Source organism: Meriones unguiculatus, chromosome 17 (genome assembly GCF_030254825.1).
Source record: "Meriones unguiculatus strain TT.TT164.6M chromosome 17, Bangor_MerUng_6.1, whole genome shotgun sequence".
NCBI lineage: Eukaryota > Metazoa > Chordata > Mammalia > Rodentia > Muridae > Meriones > Meriones unguiculatus.
The window spans coordinates 19,818,589-19,836,201 of NC_083364.1; the positions used below are offsets into that span (position 1 = coordinate 19,818,589).

Sequence of the window (17,613 nt, forward strand, 5' to 3'; positions counted from 1 at the left end):
AGTCAGACTATAGGGTACATGGAGGCAGGATTCACACAGAGGAGCTGCAGCTGTCACACACACACACCACTCAAGGGTGCTGGGATGTGGCTGCCTGGGCGTCCTCATCTAAGCCCCTTCCTTCCCCCACGGTGGCGTAGGTCCACTCACAGGTCCACACAACACCCGCAGGCCCCCTCCGCAGCCAGGTGGACAGACACAGCCTCGGGACCCAGCCCGCAGGCCCGGACACTAGGAGGAACAGAGCTGTGCCAGCCAGGGACTGGCTGACTGCACCAGCCCCACCCAAGGCGCCTGTGCCTGGCTACAGAAAGGACAGGAGTGGTTAGGCCCAGGCCACTCGCACAAGCCTTGGGAGAGCCTCTGGGGAAACTGAGGAACCAAGCAAGCCCACAGCCCGGAGGCTTGGGCAGGGGTCCCAAGGTAACATGGCAAACGGAGAGTGTGTAGGGAGTGTCCCTCAGCGGTTCACTCTAGCCTCTCAGGGTCCCAGATTTGTGCCGTGTGGGCTCTAACAGACCCATGCTGAGGGAGTGGGAGGGCGGCGCCCCCACATCCACCCTGGGGCCTGATGGGATGTGGAGCGAAGGCAGAAAGAGCAAGGGGGAATTCACACACCGTGCAGATAGAAAAGTCCCAGGGCCCGTCACACCCCAATTCTCCTTGGAGGGCTTTGTCAGGAGAAGGACAGGACCCATGTGCCACTGTCTACCCCAGGGCCTTTGCACACACAGCTGGATTAATATGATCTATCGTCAGTTGGGGAAACTGAGGCTCTGGCCACCCATCCAATCATTAGTGAAGAGCTCCACTGTTCAAAAGCTGGCTAGAGGCTGGTCCCAGCGGCTTTGCAGAGGGGGAAACTGAGGCTCAGGGAGGCAATAGCACTCCCCACGGCTGCATCAGCTGGGCTGAGCCTTGCAGGTTCTGTGGGCTCCCACACTGCACTCACGGGTGCCGGGGCACAGATCACGAGGGCTGGAGCTGGCTTTGTGCGCCCACTTGACCCAGGAGCATAAAAGGGTGATTATAATCCAGACTGGGTGACACACAGGCTCTGGGTCACCAGTACAAGGGGGGTCTCCTGGAGCCCAGTCACACCTCCCCCAGCCCCCGGAGCCACAGGAAGCTGGAGCTCCAGACAGTCCCATGACTCTCCCGTCCCCGGTCCATGGGTGAGGCTGGAAGGGGGCTCAGAGACGCCAAGGGGTGGGAGCGTCGCCGGGGTGGAACCGCTAGGCCAGGGGGCAAAGTCTCCACGGGCACTCTTCTGCAGCCGACCAGTCCCTCAGGCCTGTGCCCTCCTCACCCATGCGCTCAGGCTGGTCCCACCCTCCTCACCGAAGCCCACTTTAATTACTAGACATGAGAGGGTGGTGCGGAAGCCAACCACACCTACTGGTCAAAGAGGGAAACTGAGGCTCAGAGGCACGGCCACTGTCCCCAAAGGGCTGGGCTGGGGCAGCCGACTTCCCTTAGCTGCCCACCGGCCTTTGATGAAGGTCCTCGGGGCTCTGGGTTTGGCCTGCGCGGGCCTTCACCCATCCTGCAGTCGCTACCTACTACTCATACTCAGTGCTTAGGGCTGCTACCAAATACCCCCTTCCCAGACATGGCGCCAGCTACCTCCTTCAAGCCGCCCCCCGTCCCGGCCGGGTCTCAAGTCCTCTCTGGATTCGTGGCCCCACCTACATCCTCAAATACCGTGCCCTGCCTCTGAGTCATTCTAGTATTTCATGCGGTTCCTTGCAAGATGTACCCCGTTCCCTGTCAAACCGCAGCCCCGCGGACCTCAAGGTCGCCACCCTGGACACCCCGGGAAATCCACTGTCGGGGCACTGTCCCAAATCCACCTTCCCAGCCCCACCCCCACTCCTCCCTGCAAAACTAGAACAAAACTCAAGTCGCAACACGAAAGGACGCCTACCGCATACCTGGACCTCACTGGACGCTTTATCCACGACACCCCTCTACTCCGTTAAGGGGAAACTGAGGCTGCAGAGCCGAACTCTGCACTCAAGAGGAGCCAGAGTGGGCTGCACGTTTGCAGGGGACCTGGGGGCAGGAGGAGCCCGGGCAGGGGATCGCGTGAAGCTGTGGGGTGCACTGTGGGCGTGACCCGGGCTCCCTTAAGTTCCAGGACCCTCGGGGTGCGCAAGGGGTGCAGGCGGCCCCGGGGCGCGGCGAGCGGGAAAGTTTCTGTGCTCCGACCGCCCTTCCCCCGCCCGATCCCTCCGCGGTCCGCGGGCTCCGCCCCCAGGTGGGGGAGGGGTCCGCGGAGCATAACGGTCCCGAGCTCAGCCAAGTGCGGGGCGAGGGTCGGGAGAGTGCGCGGGGCCGAGGGGGACCCGAGCGGCTCCGATCCTGCCCGAGCGTCCCCGATCGAGCCCGAGCGTCCCCGAGGTCGGGCGCGCAGGGACGCGGGGTGTCCCCTGGCTCTGTGGAGGATGCCAGGATAGTGACAAAGGCCGGGAGGGGACGTGGCCAGCCCGAAGGACTCACCGCGGCTGCGAGGTCCGGGCTGCGCCGCTGACTGTGCTGTCCGTCCGTCCGCACGTCCGTCAGCGCCCGCCCAGCGCAACGCAGCGCAGCCTTGGCGCAGGCAGCGGAGCGGCGGTCGGAGCGGGGGCGGAGCCTGGCCTGCGGGGGCGGGGCCCGGAGATGCCAAGAAGAGGGGGCAGAAGGCGGGGCTTCTGAGGAAGCCAGGCTAGGGGCGGGGCCTCGCCGAGGCAGACTAAGGGCAGATTCTGCCGGCGAGGGGAGCTAAGGGAGGGGCTTCTTGTGAGGCTGGGCGGCTGAGAGTGGGGCTTGGGAGGAAAACTAGCCGGGGGTGGAGCTTCGAGGTGGCAAGCTGAGGGCAGATTCTGGAGGAGGGGGCTGGGGGCGGGGCTTCTAGGGAAGGCTGATTGGGGCGGAGCTTCGGAGAAAAGCTAGCCCCGGGCAGAGCGTCGATGTTGCAGGCTGATGGAAGATGCAGGAGAAAGGGAGCTGTAGGCGGGGCTTCTGGTGAGCGTCTGGGAGCGTGGCTGAGGCTCAGAGCCTCCCAGGGGCGGAGATTCCGATGGAGTTAGGAGAGGCAGTCTGGCTGGGGGCGTGGCTCTTCAAGGGGAGCTTCAGGGGCTAACCTTCTCCAGGACCGGGGCGTGGATTAGAGCTCTGTGGGGAGGAGCTTTTAGGTGGGTGTGGCATTCTGGCAAGAAGCCGGGCTAGAGGCGTGGCTCCGGGAGGCCTGGCTCAGCTAGAGGACACGCCCCGGCTTCGGGGGGCCTAGGGGGCAAATGGGGAGCGGAGGAACACCGGCCGGAAGTGAGGCCGAGAGACCCCGGGTCTCAGGGGTGGGGATGGCTGTATCGCTGGACCACGGACCCGGTTCGCGAGGGCGCAGTCGCCCTAGCGACAATGTAGGAAGGGCCACGCTCCCCAGGCCAGCCCAGACCTCTGGTTCCCGCATCAGTTCCCTTTGGATAGGAGTTGCAAGGTAGGGACATGGCCCCAGCCGCGAACCAGATTGGAAACAGATGCCGCCTCCGACTCACTCTACGCTCTGCCTTGCCGGCTTCAAACCTGACGGATGTTCGGAGGCCCGCGCAGGGGGCTCAGAGCTCTCACCCATCTCCCGTGTTCCAAAGAGTAGGGCGAGTCACGCACAAGCAGACGGCTCACCACGAACTTAAAGACCCTCTGATACACCTGGGGCCAGAGCAAGGCTGGAGTCCCCTGCCACCCAGTCGGTACAGGACACAGTGGCCTAGAGACAACAACCCGGGCGAGATGCCTCCCCTGTCAGCCAGGGAGCAAGCGTGAGGCTGGCCTGTCCCCAAAACCAAACAACACGCCTGGCTAGCTGGGCCCAGGCATGCAAACGCCCAGGCAAGCCACACTATGCAGGGGATGTCTATCTGCCCGGGTCCCCGGGCTGTGTGGTGACGATGGCCATGCTCCGGGCTGCGCAGCACACAGGGGAGGGCAGCCAACCCGGCCTTCTCTTCACCGAGGGTGTGGAGCTGACATCCGGCCCCCTTTTTACCATAGTGATCACACTGTGCTGGGACACAGCTACCCCGCGGGAGTCTAGCGAAATCTAGGCCAGGTTTTCTTCTCGATGGGACAACCCAACCTGTGGAGCCCCAAGCGCCCTGGCACAGCACTGGTGCCCCACATGTTAACAGCTGGTCACAGGACCTGCCTTTACGTCTGGCATCCTCCGATGGAGCAGCTGAGATCTGCCCCCTTCACCCTGCCTCCCCCACACCAGCGGGGGGGGGGGGGGAGGAAGCAGACATCGGCATCACTCCTGCCTGTCACAACAGTGGTACCTTGCCTTCTATGAAACGTTTCTTTGAGTCTACTGCAGAGCAGGGTTCTAGGCATAGCAGAGACCAGGGGTGGACAGCAAAGGGAGGCAGCACTGTGGATTATCCATGGGGCTGTATGGGAATGGGGTCCATAGGGAAAGGAGGGTCAGGCTGCCTGGAAAAAGGACCTTCCAAGTGGAGGCACAGCTATGCAAAGGCCCTGGGGTAGCACAGAGCCCGTTGTGTTGAAAGAGCAGCCAGGAGGTCTGTGCTGCCGGAGTAAAGGGCAGAAGCAGGAGGGCTGTGGGCAGGAAGGATAAGGTGGGAGGCAGGAGCTGCAGGGCTGCCGGCAGGAAGGATAAGGTGTCAGAGGCAGATGCCCGGGGTGGAGAACACAGGGCTGGTCCCGGCAGAGCTGGTGGACTTTTCCCAGGGGCTGCTTAGTATAGGATGGAGGGCTGGGAATGTCCGACCCCAGCGTTGGTGAAGGTGAGCGCTAGAGGGGTGTCCTTGAGACCAACCCCAGGGGTGTAGAAGCCTGCTGTCACTCTGTCCTTCACCCCCACCAGGATGCAGCCACCCTTGGGGACGGACACAGGGACAAAATGCGTCAGCGGCTCTTGCAGCTGGGATGTTGGGGTGTAATTTTTGTTTTTTCAAAATAACTTTTCTTCTAATTATGAAACAGTCCCATGCAGGAGAAAACTCGCAGATGTCAGCAGAAAGGGGGAAAATAAAAGTTACCCAGAATCCACAGAGCCAGGGCAGAAACAGTGTGCCTGGCTGTGAGCATTCAGTCTGTCTGTGGAATACACACTGAGCACCTACCATGTGCAGGGCTGCTGGGGACATGGTGGAGGATGGGCCGGGAACCGCCCCTAGATGGTAGAAGACGCGCCCACAGGCTCTGGAGCCAGGGCCCCTCGGAACAGGTGACCAGGCTTAACAGGTTAAGCCTGGGTGAAACCACTGAGTCAGGCACAAAGATCCCACAGGAGGAACAGTCCCTGCAAAGGCCCCACGGGCGACCAGCCTTCCGAGTGCTGGGATGCGGGCACCAGCCACCACAGCCGGTAACACCTTACTCTTGCCATCAGGGTTTGCCTCCTGAGACCTGCGGAGGTTCCCGTATCCGTGGCTAGGTTGGGAGATGATGGGGTGACCTCACTCATGATGAGCGAGGTGGAGAGGGGGACAGTGACACACGCGTTCTGCTCCTGAGCCTGCTTGAGGGGGGGGGAGGGAGGTCTGCCACAATGCTGCCCCAGGTGGCGGGAAGGACCACAACCCCATCGGCGTCCACACCCAGGGCAACCATCCACTTCCACTTCCGAGGAACCGGTCTGCCGGGTGGTTTCCTCCCAACTGCCAGGCCCAGCACAGAATGTGTGACCTGGGGCAGGAGCATGTTGGAACCAGCAGCAGCCACGCTCGGCCCACCGCGGTCACAGCCTCGAGGGCATGCTGCCCACTGGCCAGCAATTGCTACCCATTAGGTCTGCCCCGCCCCATCTGCGGGCACCACTGTCAATCTTCCTTTCCTTTGGATAAATCCAATGGCTTTCAGGTATGATTACGTCCAGTGACACTGCGCCTCCCAGCCTCCCTCCTCCCTCTCCACTCCTCCCTGCCTCCCTCTCTGCTCCTCCCTGCCTCCCTCTTCCTCTCTGCTCCTCCCTCCCTCCCTCTTCCCTCTCTGCTCCTCTGTGCCTCCCCCTTCCTCTCTACTTCTCCCTCCCTCCCTCATCCCTGTTTGCTCCTCCAACCTCTTCTGATCAGCCAGGCCCTTCCTACCCTGGGGCCTTTGCAGGGCTGTGTCCTCTGCCCTGGGGGTGCCTCACCTCCTCGCCATCCACCACACATCCCTGGATTTAATTTCTTTTGTGTAGTTTGAGGTTTTTAACCTCCTTGGCTGTTGACAATCTAACCAAGCTGTGCAATACAGGTAAGCCGAGGCAGGAACATTTTGAGTTCAGCCGGATGGCTGCAGCTCCCACCGGCCTCACTCCGACACAGGTTCACACAACTCCCCATTCCCTAAGAAATCAGAAACAAGGACATGCTGGGCCGCCTCTGACACAAAACACCATTCTGCCCCTGGAGGGGGCATCGTCCAGACAGACTCTTCTGGCCAGTGTCTCCTAAAAGGTTCACATTAGACGCCAAATGCATACACCAGGGTGTCAGACCTCCATGCTCTGGGTGCCTGGACAGCCCCCCAACAGTAACACTGCATCTGGGGTCCCCACAGCCCGGGCGTCCAGGGTGTGAGGGCATAGCAATGGCAGCCCTACTGGGCTGGTGGCTCTGAGCATCACTGCAAACCACTGTCCCCAAGTCACAAACCACGAAAGGCAAGGAGACCCTGGGGTCTCTGGGGCCTTAAGAAGCCTCTGCTATTCTACAGCCTCAGTTTCCCCTACTTGCGCATGGTGGGGGCACTGGCTCTTTACTGTTGGCTGGGATTGGAGTTTGTGCCTTGAAGTTCTGTGAAGACTGGGGAAACCAAGGAAGGAGTCACAGACATCACAGGGAATGTCCTCTGTGGAGAAGGAGGTGCAGCAGGGGACAGGCAGGCTGTGTGCAAAGGCCCTGAGGTAGGAACAGCCAATCAGAAAGGGCGGGGAGGGGCACAGCCCTACAGTAGCTCAACAACCATGCTCTGTCCTCTTCCACCCACCATGAACATTTATAAACTGCTTGCTGTATACCAGGCTCTAAAGCCGAAGGCTACCCGCACAGAGCGAAGTGCCGCCTCAGGCCTTCTGACGCTCACCTGGCAGTCAAAGTGACACAGCAACACAGGGGTTCCCCAGCAGGAAGAGGAAGGTGACACTCCCACACACACACCAGGAGATGATGGGGAGCTAGCCAGGGCCAGCGGATGGGGCTGGAGAGGTGGGTGGGCAGCGCCTGGCTGCAGTCAGACTAGAGGAGCTGTTTTGTTCTCTGTGTGTGCTCAGTCTCAGGGTGTAGCCCAGGTTGGCCTCCACCTAAGTAGAGATCCTCCTGCCTCTGCCTCCCCAGTGAGGGATTAAAGGCAAAGAGCTGTTTTCAAGTAAAGTGAGGAAATAAGCGCCAGAGCAGAGACAAGTGGGGTACCCAGTCAGAGGCACGGGTGCTGTGGGGGACGTGGCTGGGGACGGAGGGGAAGGGCCAGGTAGAGAGGGCCAGTGCGGGATGCTGGCCACACCCACACTCACCACAGCCTCACACTCACACTCACACTCACCACAGCTAGCCTGAGCACAGCAGGCGGGAGGGGCGAGTTCATCCTGGTTCAAACGCCAGGGAAGCCCGGGAAAGAGGCGAGAGGCTCCGTGACTGTGACCTTGGTGACAGTCATCCCAGCACTCAGGAAGTTGAGGCAGGAGGACTGCCAGGAACTGGAGGCCAGCCTGGGCTACAGGGCGAGGCCAAGAAAAGAAAGAACGAACGAAAAGCCAACACATAAACGGAAACTGACCCCTCCATCCCCACAGAAACAACTCATTCCCTCTGCCAGCTCCCACACCCACACTCATGGTGAGAACCCCGAAACCCATACTGAGGGGAGACAGGGGACTCTGGGCTGGGAGACGGCACACCGTGAAGTCTCTGCCAGGCAAGTGCAAAAACCCCAGCACCCACCAGAGAAACCAGGCATGGGGCATGGGCCGGGACCCCAAGCCTGCGGGCAGCCTTGCCAATCAGCAAATCCAGGCCTTTGAGACCCTGCCTCAAAACACGAGGGAGGAGAGAAGTGGGGTAATTGCACTATGATGTTAAAAAATTAAAACTATGTAAAAAGACAAACCCCAAAACCCACCAAGGTGGCAAGGACGGAGGACGATGCCAACCTCAGGACCCACAGGGCAGGAGAGGTTTGATGCCTGGCCCAGTTTCTCTGTGGTAGTGGGCACTGGCCACATCTGAGGAGCCCCTGGGGAAATGAGGTTGGGGTTGGGCATCCAGGGGAGATGAGGATGGGATGAGGGGGTCCTGGGGAGATGAGGATGGGGTTGGGGTATAGGGAGTCTGAGGAAGAGGGTGGAGGGCTCTGGGGGATAAAGACTGGGACCCCTTCAGGGATGGGGATGGGGTGAGGGGGTCCTGGGGGATGAGGATGGGGGAGAGGGTCCTGGGGGATGAGTATGGAGTGAGGGTGTCCTGGGGAGATGAGGACGGGGAGGGGGTCCTGGGAAATGAGGATGGGGTGAGGGGCCTCTGGGGAGATGAGGATGGGGTGAGGAGGTCCTGGGGAGAAGAGGATTGGGTTGGGGCCCCTGGGGGATGAGGATGGGGTGGGGCCCTGGCCAGGAGTGAAAGCATATATTCATCAGAATCTGAAACAAAAGCCCCTCAGCCTGTCAGCCCAGCTCCAGCCCGTATGGTAATGAGCAATGAATTACCCACAATGCCCGGCCAAGCGCAAGTGGCTCTTGGCCCGGATCCTAAACTAATTTCTACATGTTCGTGTGTGTATATAATTTCCCTCCCTCCCTCCCTCCTCTTTCCCCTCATTAGCGAGGAATACAGCGGGAGGCGGGGGGGGGCAGAAGGAACCCTGAGTGGAGGCAGGGGGACGCCCACTGAGGGGCCCTGACCAGCAGGCCAGCTGGCATGGGCCTGGGTGCAGACTGGGGGAGGTAGGATGGGCGCAGGCTGGGAGCCAGGGGAGGCTGGAAACCACCAAGCCTGAGCTGGCAGCCCCTGGGGTGGGAACAGCCTGGGAGGGGGTGGGCTGTGCTGGGCTCCAGCAGCCTCGGGCTTACTACCCAGACTATCTGTCCAAGGTGCTCTCCTGAGTCCGTGCTGAGTGCTGGACTAAGTACCTCACTTCGTAGCTTTTGCACCGGTCTCTGAATTGACCCCTGTCCCTCAAACCGCAGTCTCTCCTCCCCATGAGCACCACTCGACTCCCCTCCTTCTCGGCCCTCAGCTCCCACCCCTTTATGGACCTCAGTTTCCCCCAGCAGTACCACCTGCCCCTCTGAAGCACTCTGCTGAACACACAGACACTGGGTTCGAATCCTGACCTGTATCCTTGCTTTGCTTTCTCAGCCAGGCAGGCCGGCCTCTCTGAACAACAATCCAGACTTCTCCACCCAACAGGTGTCCCTGGCCTTCCTGTGCAAGCCTACTGTGCGTCCGTGGGTGGCACTGTGCCCACCTTCCTCTCTCTAGGTGAACTCCTATCCAACCCTCACCTCCGCAGGCAGCCCCCCACCTGCCTGTCAGCTCCTCATGCTTTCCTCAGCCACTTGTGAGTTGGGGAGACTAGAGAGAAGACATGTTTGCGCCAGCGGCGGTAGACGGGCTTGGAGGCTGCGGACTCACGGTCCTCTGGAAGCAGCGTTCACAGGGAAGCGTGTGTACTCTGTGCACATGTGTGCCGTGCCCGCGGAGGCCAGCAAGGGGCACGGCCGGAGCTGAGCGCACAGGGACGGGTCACTGCCGCCTCCCCGTGCCTGTGCTTCCCCTGCTGTCCCAGCACCGGCACCGTGACCTCTCAGGTGAGCAGAGGCACAAATCCACAGGCCTCGGCTGCAGCTGGCAGCAGGGCGGTGGAGGCGGGGTGCCCGCTCCACACCAGGAAACCCCTGTGGCCGCACCTGCCGTCCAGTGGTTGGAGTGGGGTTGGAGGCCCTGTCCTCACCCTGGCCTGGAAGGAGACCCAGCCTTCGAGGCATGCCGACAACTAACTTCCCAGCACAGAGAGGTCTCAACGCTTGCCCAAGGGCACACAGCACTGGCCTTCGAGAGATGACACGGAGCCTGGCCCCGGGCACCAGGCCAAATGTGGGCCACACACACACACACACACACACACACACACACACACGCCAGCTGGACCCGCTGGTGGCCACGTCCTCGGCAACACGTGGGTGGCGGGCTTCCTCAGACATCAAAGGGGGGGATCCCAACAGCAGCTATTTCTGCAGCCGCAGGTCGGCGCGTCACATCCGTCACATCCGTGGGCAGCGCCCGGAACTCGGGATGCGGCTATTTCTGGAGGCCAAGGTGAGAAAGGGGGCGGGAGGAGGAGCTGCGGCCGGAGACTGGCCAGGATCAGAGAGGGATCAGAATACAGAGGTGCAAGTGCTGTCCCTGCCCTCGCCTCTGGGGACAGATGGGTCCTGTGGAGAGGTGTCCTACTGTGCTTGGGGAGAGGAAGACTGCATGTCCTGGGACACAGGACCAGCCGTGCAAAGGCCCTGGGGCAGGAGAGCCCCTGCTGGATGAGCTGGCAGGAGACTGAGACTTGAGCCGGGAGAGAGGGAAGGAAGAAGGAAGGGGAGGTGGGAGGGGAGGTAGGAGGGGAGGAGAAAGAGAAGGGGGAAAGGAGAAGAAGGAAGAAGAAAAGGGAAGGGAGGAGGGACGGAGGCTTGGAAGGGCATGGCCTTTGACGTGGGGGAAAGAGCAAGACCTGGAGGGCGGTGGGAAGAGGAAGGGGGGAGCTGACTGCTGGGTGAGGGTGAGCATGGTGGGAGGGGCCTTCCTGGGGACAATGAAAATGCTTTTCTCCTGCCAAGTCCCAGACCACAAGCTACGACGCACCCAGAGCCAGGCCTGAGGGTGCTGACAGGCAGGATGGGGGTGCTGGGGAACAGGGAGGGGTCCCCGGGAGCCGATAGCCAATAGCAGGGTCAGCCTGAGCAGGCTCCTTGCCATGTGGCCCCAGACACCGCGCATCCCTTCTCTGAGCCAAGACGGAGAAGTCCGCAGTCTCCTCAGAGCAAAGCGACTGATGGGTTTAAGGGAGTACTGTGCTTGAAGCACCCGCCCAGTACCGCCGGGCTTGGTCCGCCTCATAGTCATGAGAACCACGTTCCCAGACAGCACTGGGTCCGAGCTGGTGGCGGCCGTGAGAACCCGGGTTCGGTTGATTCTCCAGGCAGGCTCCTCTAAAGCCCCGCCTGAGCCTCGGCTCAGAGGCCGCGCAGGAGCCCGGTGTCCGGGAGCCCCGGGGTCCGCCTCCCCGCTTCCTGCTCTTCCCGCTCATCTCCAGAACTCTGCCGGGAGGCGACACGCGCCCCGTCACCCTGTCCACGTCTGCAGTCACCGAGGCCACCCACTGTGTCCAGCCCCTTCGGCACCGCCGACAATTTGTCTCTTTCTCCTCCGTAAACAAATGTCAGGGAAAATAAATAGTTTTTAACAGGCTCATTAATTGAGTTCGGGAAGGAGGCCCCTCCCCCAGATTCCGGCTCAGTTGACGCGACCAGAGGGGACACGGGGGGGGGTGGGGTGCGGGGGGACACGGAGACACCGGGAGAGGGAGAGGGACACACAGGAAGAGGGACACAGGAGGACTGAAGGAAGCACAGGAGGGGAGACACAGGAGGGGGCAGGAGGGGGCGAAGGAGACACGATGGGGAGGAACAGAAGGGAGGGCAGGAAGGGGACACGGAGCAGGGAGACACAGGAGGGGGTGGAGTGGGAAGGAAGAGGGACATGAAAGGGGCAGAAGGCATCACAAGGGGGTCAGCAGGAGCGGACCCCCAATGCCCTCTCCTCTTTCCACTGGGGAAACTGAGGCCTTGGCTCCCAGAACACAGCCCAGTGTTGAACCTGGAGCTTGCTGATTTGCCACACTGTGGGCACCCTGTCTCCGCCCCTCCAGTGCCCGGGTCACAGGGTCACAGGTTCTGTTGTGAACCCCTGGGACTTGAGTTGACTTTGCCCTGGCCAGATAACCGCTAAGTGCAGCTCAGAGAGGACATGAGACCATTTGAGCAATCCCCCTGCATCCGTTTTTGGGGGCTCCTCGGTGCCCCCGAAAACCACCTTGCCCTAGCCTTCCCACTCCCTTCCTTCCTTGTGCCTCAGTTTCTCCATCTGCAAGGTGCAGGCCCCACTCGAGGGGCCCTGGAACCCTGTGTGCTGGGCTCAGTCCCTGGGGTGCTGACCCTCGGTCACTGGGTGATGGCTCCGCTGGCTGTGTGACCATGGGACAATCACCAGCCCTCTCTGGCAGGGCCTCCCCCCTCGGCAGCCCCAGTGCCTGTCTAGGGTTCATGGGAATGTGAGAGGACCAGTAATCACAGGCCCCCGGCACCCCTCCCCACCATCACCAGCCCAGTTTCCTGGGGCGAGGTGGACACAACCCACTGCCAGCTGGGGAAACTGAGGCATGGCTCTGTGCATGACTGCGGGGGGGGGGCGCTGCTGGGGAGTAGAGTTTTCTGTTTGTCTCCATTAGGTTTTCTTGACGCCACAGACCCAGGGACGGGCAGCCTCACATGGACTGGGGACCGACACGTGACGCAGTGGACACGGGGGTGACACCAGCGGGGTTGACCATGATGCTCTTTCATTGTTTGACTCACATAGCCCAAGCTAGCCTCAGACCCCCAATGTGGCCCAGGATGACCTTGAACTCCTGATCCTGCTGCCTCCACCTGAGTGCTCAGGTGACAATTGGCAACTGAGCAGCTGGCCTGTCCGAGCTTCCTGCCTCAGCTTCCCCTTTTTGCTGCACTGCTGGGAGGTTCCTGGCCTACTCTGCTGCACTAGCCCCACTGTGTCCACCCTGTGCTGTGTGGCCTGGGGACATCCTCTCCTTCTCTGGGCCATCCTGGGCCTTTCCTACCCCGCTCAATCGTGGAGAATTCTGGGAAACCAGCCGAAGGTTCCTCCTTGAACTTTTTTTTTTTTTTAATGTGTTTATTTTATCCATTTTGCGCACAAGTGTGAGAGACATGTCGGGTCTCGCTTCTATCATGTGGGTCAAGGAGACTCGAACTCAGGTCGGCAGGCTTGGCAGAATGCGCTTTACCCACTGAGCCGCCTTGAAACCCCCTTTCTGGATGTGGTAGCCCAGGCTAGCCTCACACCCTCTGTTCCACCAAGCCCTCCCCTCTAGAAGGCCGCCCTGAAACCCCGAAGCCCGCTGCGGCCATTCCTGCCCAACCCAGGCCCCCCACCAGGCAGAAGTGGGGTGGCCTGGTTAGGCGGCCAGCGGCCGGGAACGCCCCAGTTTGCAGCGCTGAGTCATCCCTCGCTCCGGAGGGGCTGCGGATGAGGCAGGGGGATGCCAGGGAGCCGCTGAAGCCAAGAGGAAGTCTCAAGTGAAAAAGGACAATACCAAACGTCACCAGAGCTGAGCGCCCACCGCAAACATTCCCGGCACCCCCTGAGGTGGGCACTGTCCCCTGTGGGGAGAGCACAGAGAGGCCGCTGTCCCCAGGCCACACAGCCAGCAGGCCATAGACACAGGATCTGAACCTTTGCCCCATCCTTCTTCTGCCTCCCAGAGTGCCACTCGAGAGCTGTGTGGCGCTGCCACGGAAGACCCTCTCTGGGCCTGGCTGGCGCCACCATGCCCGTCACAGCGGCACCACCGTCAACCACATCCTTTTATTTGCTAATCCCAGGTTAATTACAAGCTGAATTCCATTAAACACACACAGGCGTGGGATGCCCGGGAGAAGCCCCACGGAGGGGACATCCGCCCCGCAAAGTCATGGAGCGGCTTGGGACGAATGTGGGTGGCAGCGAGACACAGAGAGGGCTGGAAACCCAGCCCCGGCTGCACAGCCACAAGCAGGGCACCAGGGAGCAGCGAAGTCACCCAAAGGAAGGGGGTCACAGGCCAAAACCAGGGGGACGTTTGGTCCAGCTCCAGGAAATTGGATGGGGGGGCAGGGCACAGAGCAAGGAGGCCAGACCCGGGATTGAGCTCAATGACAGGACCCATGGAGAACTGCGCAAATCCCCAGCCCCAGCTCCATCAGGCGGAGGGGGCAGGGCAGCGCAGAAGGGAGAGAGGGAGAGAGAGAGGGAGAGAGAGAGGGAGAGGGAGAGAGGGAGGGAGAGAGGGAGGAAGGAAGGAAGGAAGGAAGGAAGGAAGGAAGGAAGGGAAAGAAAGAAAGAAAAGAAAGAAAGAAAGAAAGAAAGAAGAAAAGAAAGATAGAAGAAAAGAAAGAAAGAAGAAAAGAAAGAAAGAAGAAAAAGAGAAAGAAAAGGAAGGAAAGAAAGGGAAGAAGGAAAGAAAGGAAGGGAGGGAGGGAGAGAGGGAGGGAGAAAGAAGGGAAGAAAAGAAAAAAAAGGCTAAAGTAGACTGCAGTCAACTGTCACCCGAGCCGTGGACGGCAACAAGGCCCTGAGAGGAGCTGGGCGGCCAGATGGGCAGGCCTTGCCCAGGCATGCAGCTCGCCCCGAGACACACCCCCATTTGTGTCCTTTAAGTGATGCGTGCTGTGCACCCTCAGGCCCGGTCACCCTCTCTGGTCACCCTTTGCAAACCGCAGCCCCTGACCCCTCAGGGCAGAGCGGCCCTCGGTGACCCGCCACAGACAAAGACCCGAGTCTGTGATGCTGGCTGCCGGCTGCCCTGTCCTTCCCTCCCCCACCCCAGCCCGGCTTTGTTTGGGGACCCTCTGGCGGGTCCCGGGGTGGCTGTTGGTGAGCCTTGCACACACCCCCTCCCAGCACGGCTGAGCCACAGAGGACAGAGGAAGGGCGCCTCCTCCCGCACAGGATCTGGGCCATCAGGGGCACCGGGAGGCAGCAGCGCCCCGCTGACTTCTCCTCCCGCAAATGCTGGACCAGAGAGGGCAAGAGCCAAGGATGCACAGCGAGCGGGAACCAGGCGGCCTCAGGTGGGACTCCAGGCTGAGGGCCTGCTCCAGGGGCCCCGACACCCCGAAAAGGGGGCCGCCTCCACTGGGTAGTCTACAGACCCCACCAGACCCCAGACTCCCCTCTCGCCAAGCCACGTGCAGCGAGGGGGGCCCAGGGCGGCAGACCCGCGCCCTGTCCCCGGCCCGGCGGCTTTATATTATCTGTCTTTATTTTTAGGCCTCTCACCGGCTGCCCCCACCCCCTGTGCCCCTCCTTTCCCCCAGGTGGGACCAGGCGAGCACGGGGCCACCGGGCATCCTGAGGCCGCGCCAGGTGGGCACCGAGCTACAGGTGCCAGACACCGAGGGACCCAGCGGAGGCGGGAAGTCACCCCAGCAGGGGAAACTGAGTCACGAGGGACACGGGGACTCCCCGATTCCCTGGGGTGGAGACAAGAGCCCCAGAAGCAGAGCCGGGTCCAGCGTGCAGAGTGTCACAGCCGCGCTGCAGCGTGGAGACGGGTGCGGGTCCCCTCCCGTGACGGCCACCCCCCCCCCCAGGGCCCGCCCTCCCACAGCCCCGGAACAGGCCACGCGGCCACACCCGGCCCGGCTGCGGGCACCGCCTCCGGGGACTGGCACCTGGCCACAGCCCCCGGCGGCCCTGGGGACACGATGTCACCTCCCTGGCGGGACCCGGCTGCCGAGCTCGCCAGCCAGCCGGGGCTCCCGCGACGGCTCGCTCGCTCTGAGCCCAATTAGGAAGAGGCTCGGGCGATCTCGGTGGAGGGCGCCGCTGCCCTCGGGGGGCTGGCGTGGGGGGGCCGTCCCCGGAAGAAATGCAGTGTCATGGTGAGGGTGTGTCCCCTCATCCTCCCTGGGGGCCCAGGGGGGACAGGACGGGGCTCGGTGGGTCTCGTGCCGGCGGCGGGAGGGGCAGGAAGGCGGCCAGGGCTGCCTCGCACAGACGCCGTCTGGGACCGAAGTGTCCCCCACTGTCCCGAGTGGGGGCTCGGGCCGGCCGGCCGGGAAGCCGCCCCCAGCTCCAGCTGCCCGCCTGCCACCGCCAAGAACTCAGCTGGCAGAAGGCAGGAGCGGGGACAGAAGGCAGCTGGAGATTGACAGGGGGAGGGACACAAAGAGAGGAGAAAGGACCAGGCCGGGGGAGGGGAGTCCGTGCCAATGGCAGCTCTGGCGAAAGGCGCCGGAGCCGGGGGTCCCAGGCTAGCCCAGACGAAGCACACAGCCCGTTCTCTGCGCCCCAGAGACGGCGGCGCCCGCTGAGGGCACGGAAGCCGGGACCCAGGATCCCGGTGCCGAAAGAGGGGTGCAGAGGCTGCGTCCTCAGTGTGACACCTCGGGTCCCCTCTGCCCGGTGGCGTCCGTGGGTGTCTGGGCTGGGGACACTCCGGAGGTCCCGCCCTGGGCACCGGGACGCCTTTTTAGTGGGGGGACCTCCTGGCTCGGGGTGGAAAGTGGGGTGAGGGGCACCCGGGAGGTGACCGTTAGGAGTCCCTCTGAAGGGAGGATGAAGTGTGTGCGGTTTGGGGAGGCTGACGGGGAGGTGGGCGCTCGCACCTGCGGCAGGTGTTCGGGGCCACCCGGGGGCGGCTCGGAGGGCGGGGAGGGGGGTAAGGGAGCGGGGCTTTGGGGGTGTGGCCACCCAAAGGATCCCAGTTTGCAGGGACGCCGGGGTTCAGGGGCGAGGAGGCGCCACAAAGAGCCGGCAACTTGGCCCCGACCCAGCTCGCGCTGCAACCCGGGGTCCCCTCGCCCGGACCCCCTTTCCACCTGCGCCCCACGCCCCGCCCCCGGTGACGTCACCGCCTCAGCCAGCACGGGGGGCTCCTGGGGTGCGCGGGGCCTCCGGGGGATCCCCACGGCTCCCCCGCCCCTCGGGAGGCTGCCGAGCCCCGAGCCCGTCCCTGGGGGTGGCGGGGGGCGCCGAGCCGCGGAAGGGTGGGGCCGGAGCCCCCGGTGAGCCGAGGCCCGCGCGGGGCCGCAGCCCCGGCCCCGACGCCGCATCCCCGCCCGCCTGCGGCAGTCGGCGACCCTGGGCAGCCGCCGGCTCGCCCTCGCGCGTCCCCGTCCCTGCCCGGCCCGAGTCCCGCCGGTCCCCGTCCCCGCGGGCCGCATCCCCCGGCCTCCGCGCGTCCTCCGGCTGCAGCCCGGCCGACACCCCCCCCCCGCCCCGCTCCTCCCCGCACAACTGCCCCGGGGCTGCGGTCGGGACCCTGCGGAGCACAAAGGCCCGCAAGCCTCGCGGCCCGGCGCCGGCGCCGCCCGCCCCGCCCCGGGTCCCCCCCGGGTCCCCCGTGCGCCCCGGTACCTGCGGGCTCCGCATGCTGCTCCCGGCACCGGGTCGGCCCGGGCTCCGGCGGCGGCTCCGCGTGCGCGCGCGGCCCGGGCTGCCTGGCGGGCGGGCGGGGCGAGAACCCACTGCGGCTCGCGCGCCCCCAGCCGGTGACGTCACCCCTGCCGCCGCCGCGGCCGTGCGCGCCACCGCGCATGCGCCCGGAGAGCGGCCCAGTGAGGAGGCGCGGCCGGGTCACGTGCCGCGGGAGCCCTTGGAGGGCCGCGCGAGCACGTGGGGCGCGGGGCACGTGGGCCCGGCCTGCCTCCCCGCCAGCCTCTTTAGACTCAGGCTCTGTGGTAGCCCAGGCTACCCTCGAGCGCACGGCGTGGCCGGGGACGACCGGATCCCCCGGCCTCCGCCTCCCACTCTGCTCCGTTTCTCCCAAATGGCCCTTTCCTAGCCTTTCCCGTCGAGC

At 63.3% G+C, this 17,613-nt stretch overlaps 2 protein-coding genes across 16 annotated transcripts in view; one reads left to right on the top strand and one right to left on the bottom strand.

The window, feature by feature from the left end:
• Positions 1-17,298, bottom strand: part of Ptprs (protein tyrosine phosphatase receptor type S) — a 60,724-nt gene extending 43,426 nt beyond the window's left edge. For 11 of the 15 annotated variants that reach the window (XM_060371291.1, XM_021632953.2, XM_060371289.1 and 8 more), the window contains exon 1: positions 17,172-17,298. The gene's annotated coding sequence lies outside the window, so the exon portion shown is untranslated. Of the gene's footprint in view, positions 1-1,934; positions 2,082-2,502; positions 2,640-17,171 lie in introns of those variants that run through there. The other 4 variants (XM_060371282.1, XM_060371292.1, XM_021632944.2 and 1 more) reach the window with 4 other exon arrangements.
• On the top strand, positions 14,126-15,796 carry LOC132648788 (synapsin-1-like). The gene is made up of 2 exons (XM_060371281.1): positions 14,126-14,881; positions 15,128-15,796. Exons 1-2 carry the CDS (start codon positions 14,820-14,822, stop codon positions 15,696-15,698), a joined length of 633 nt encoding a protein of 210 aa, XP_060227264.1. The 5' UTR covers positions 14,126-14,819; the 3' UTR covers positions 15,699-15,796.
• Positions 17,299-17,613: the final 315 nt, after the last annotated feature.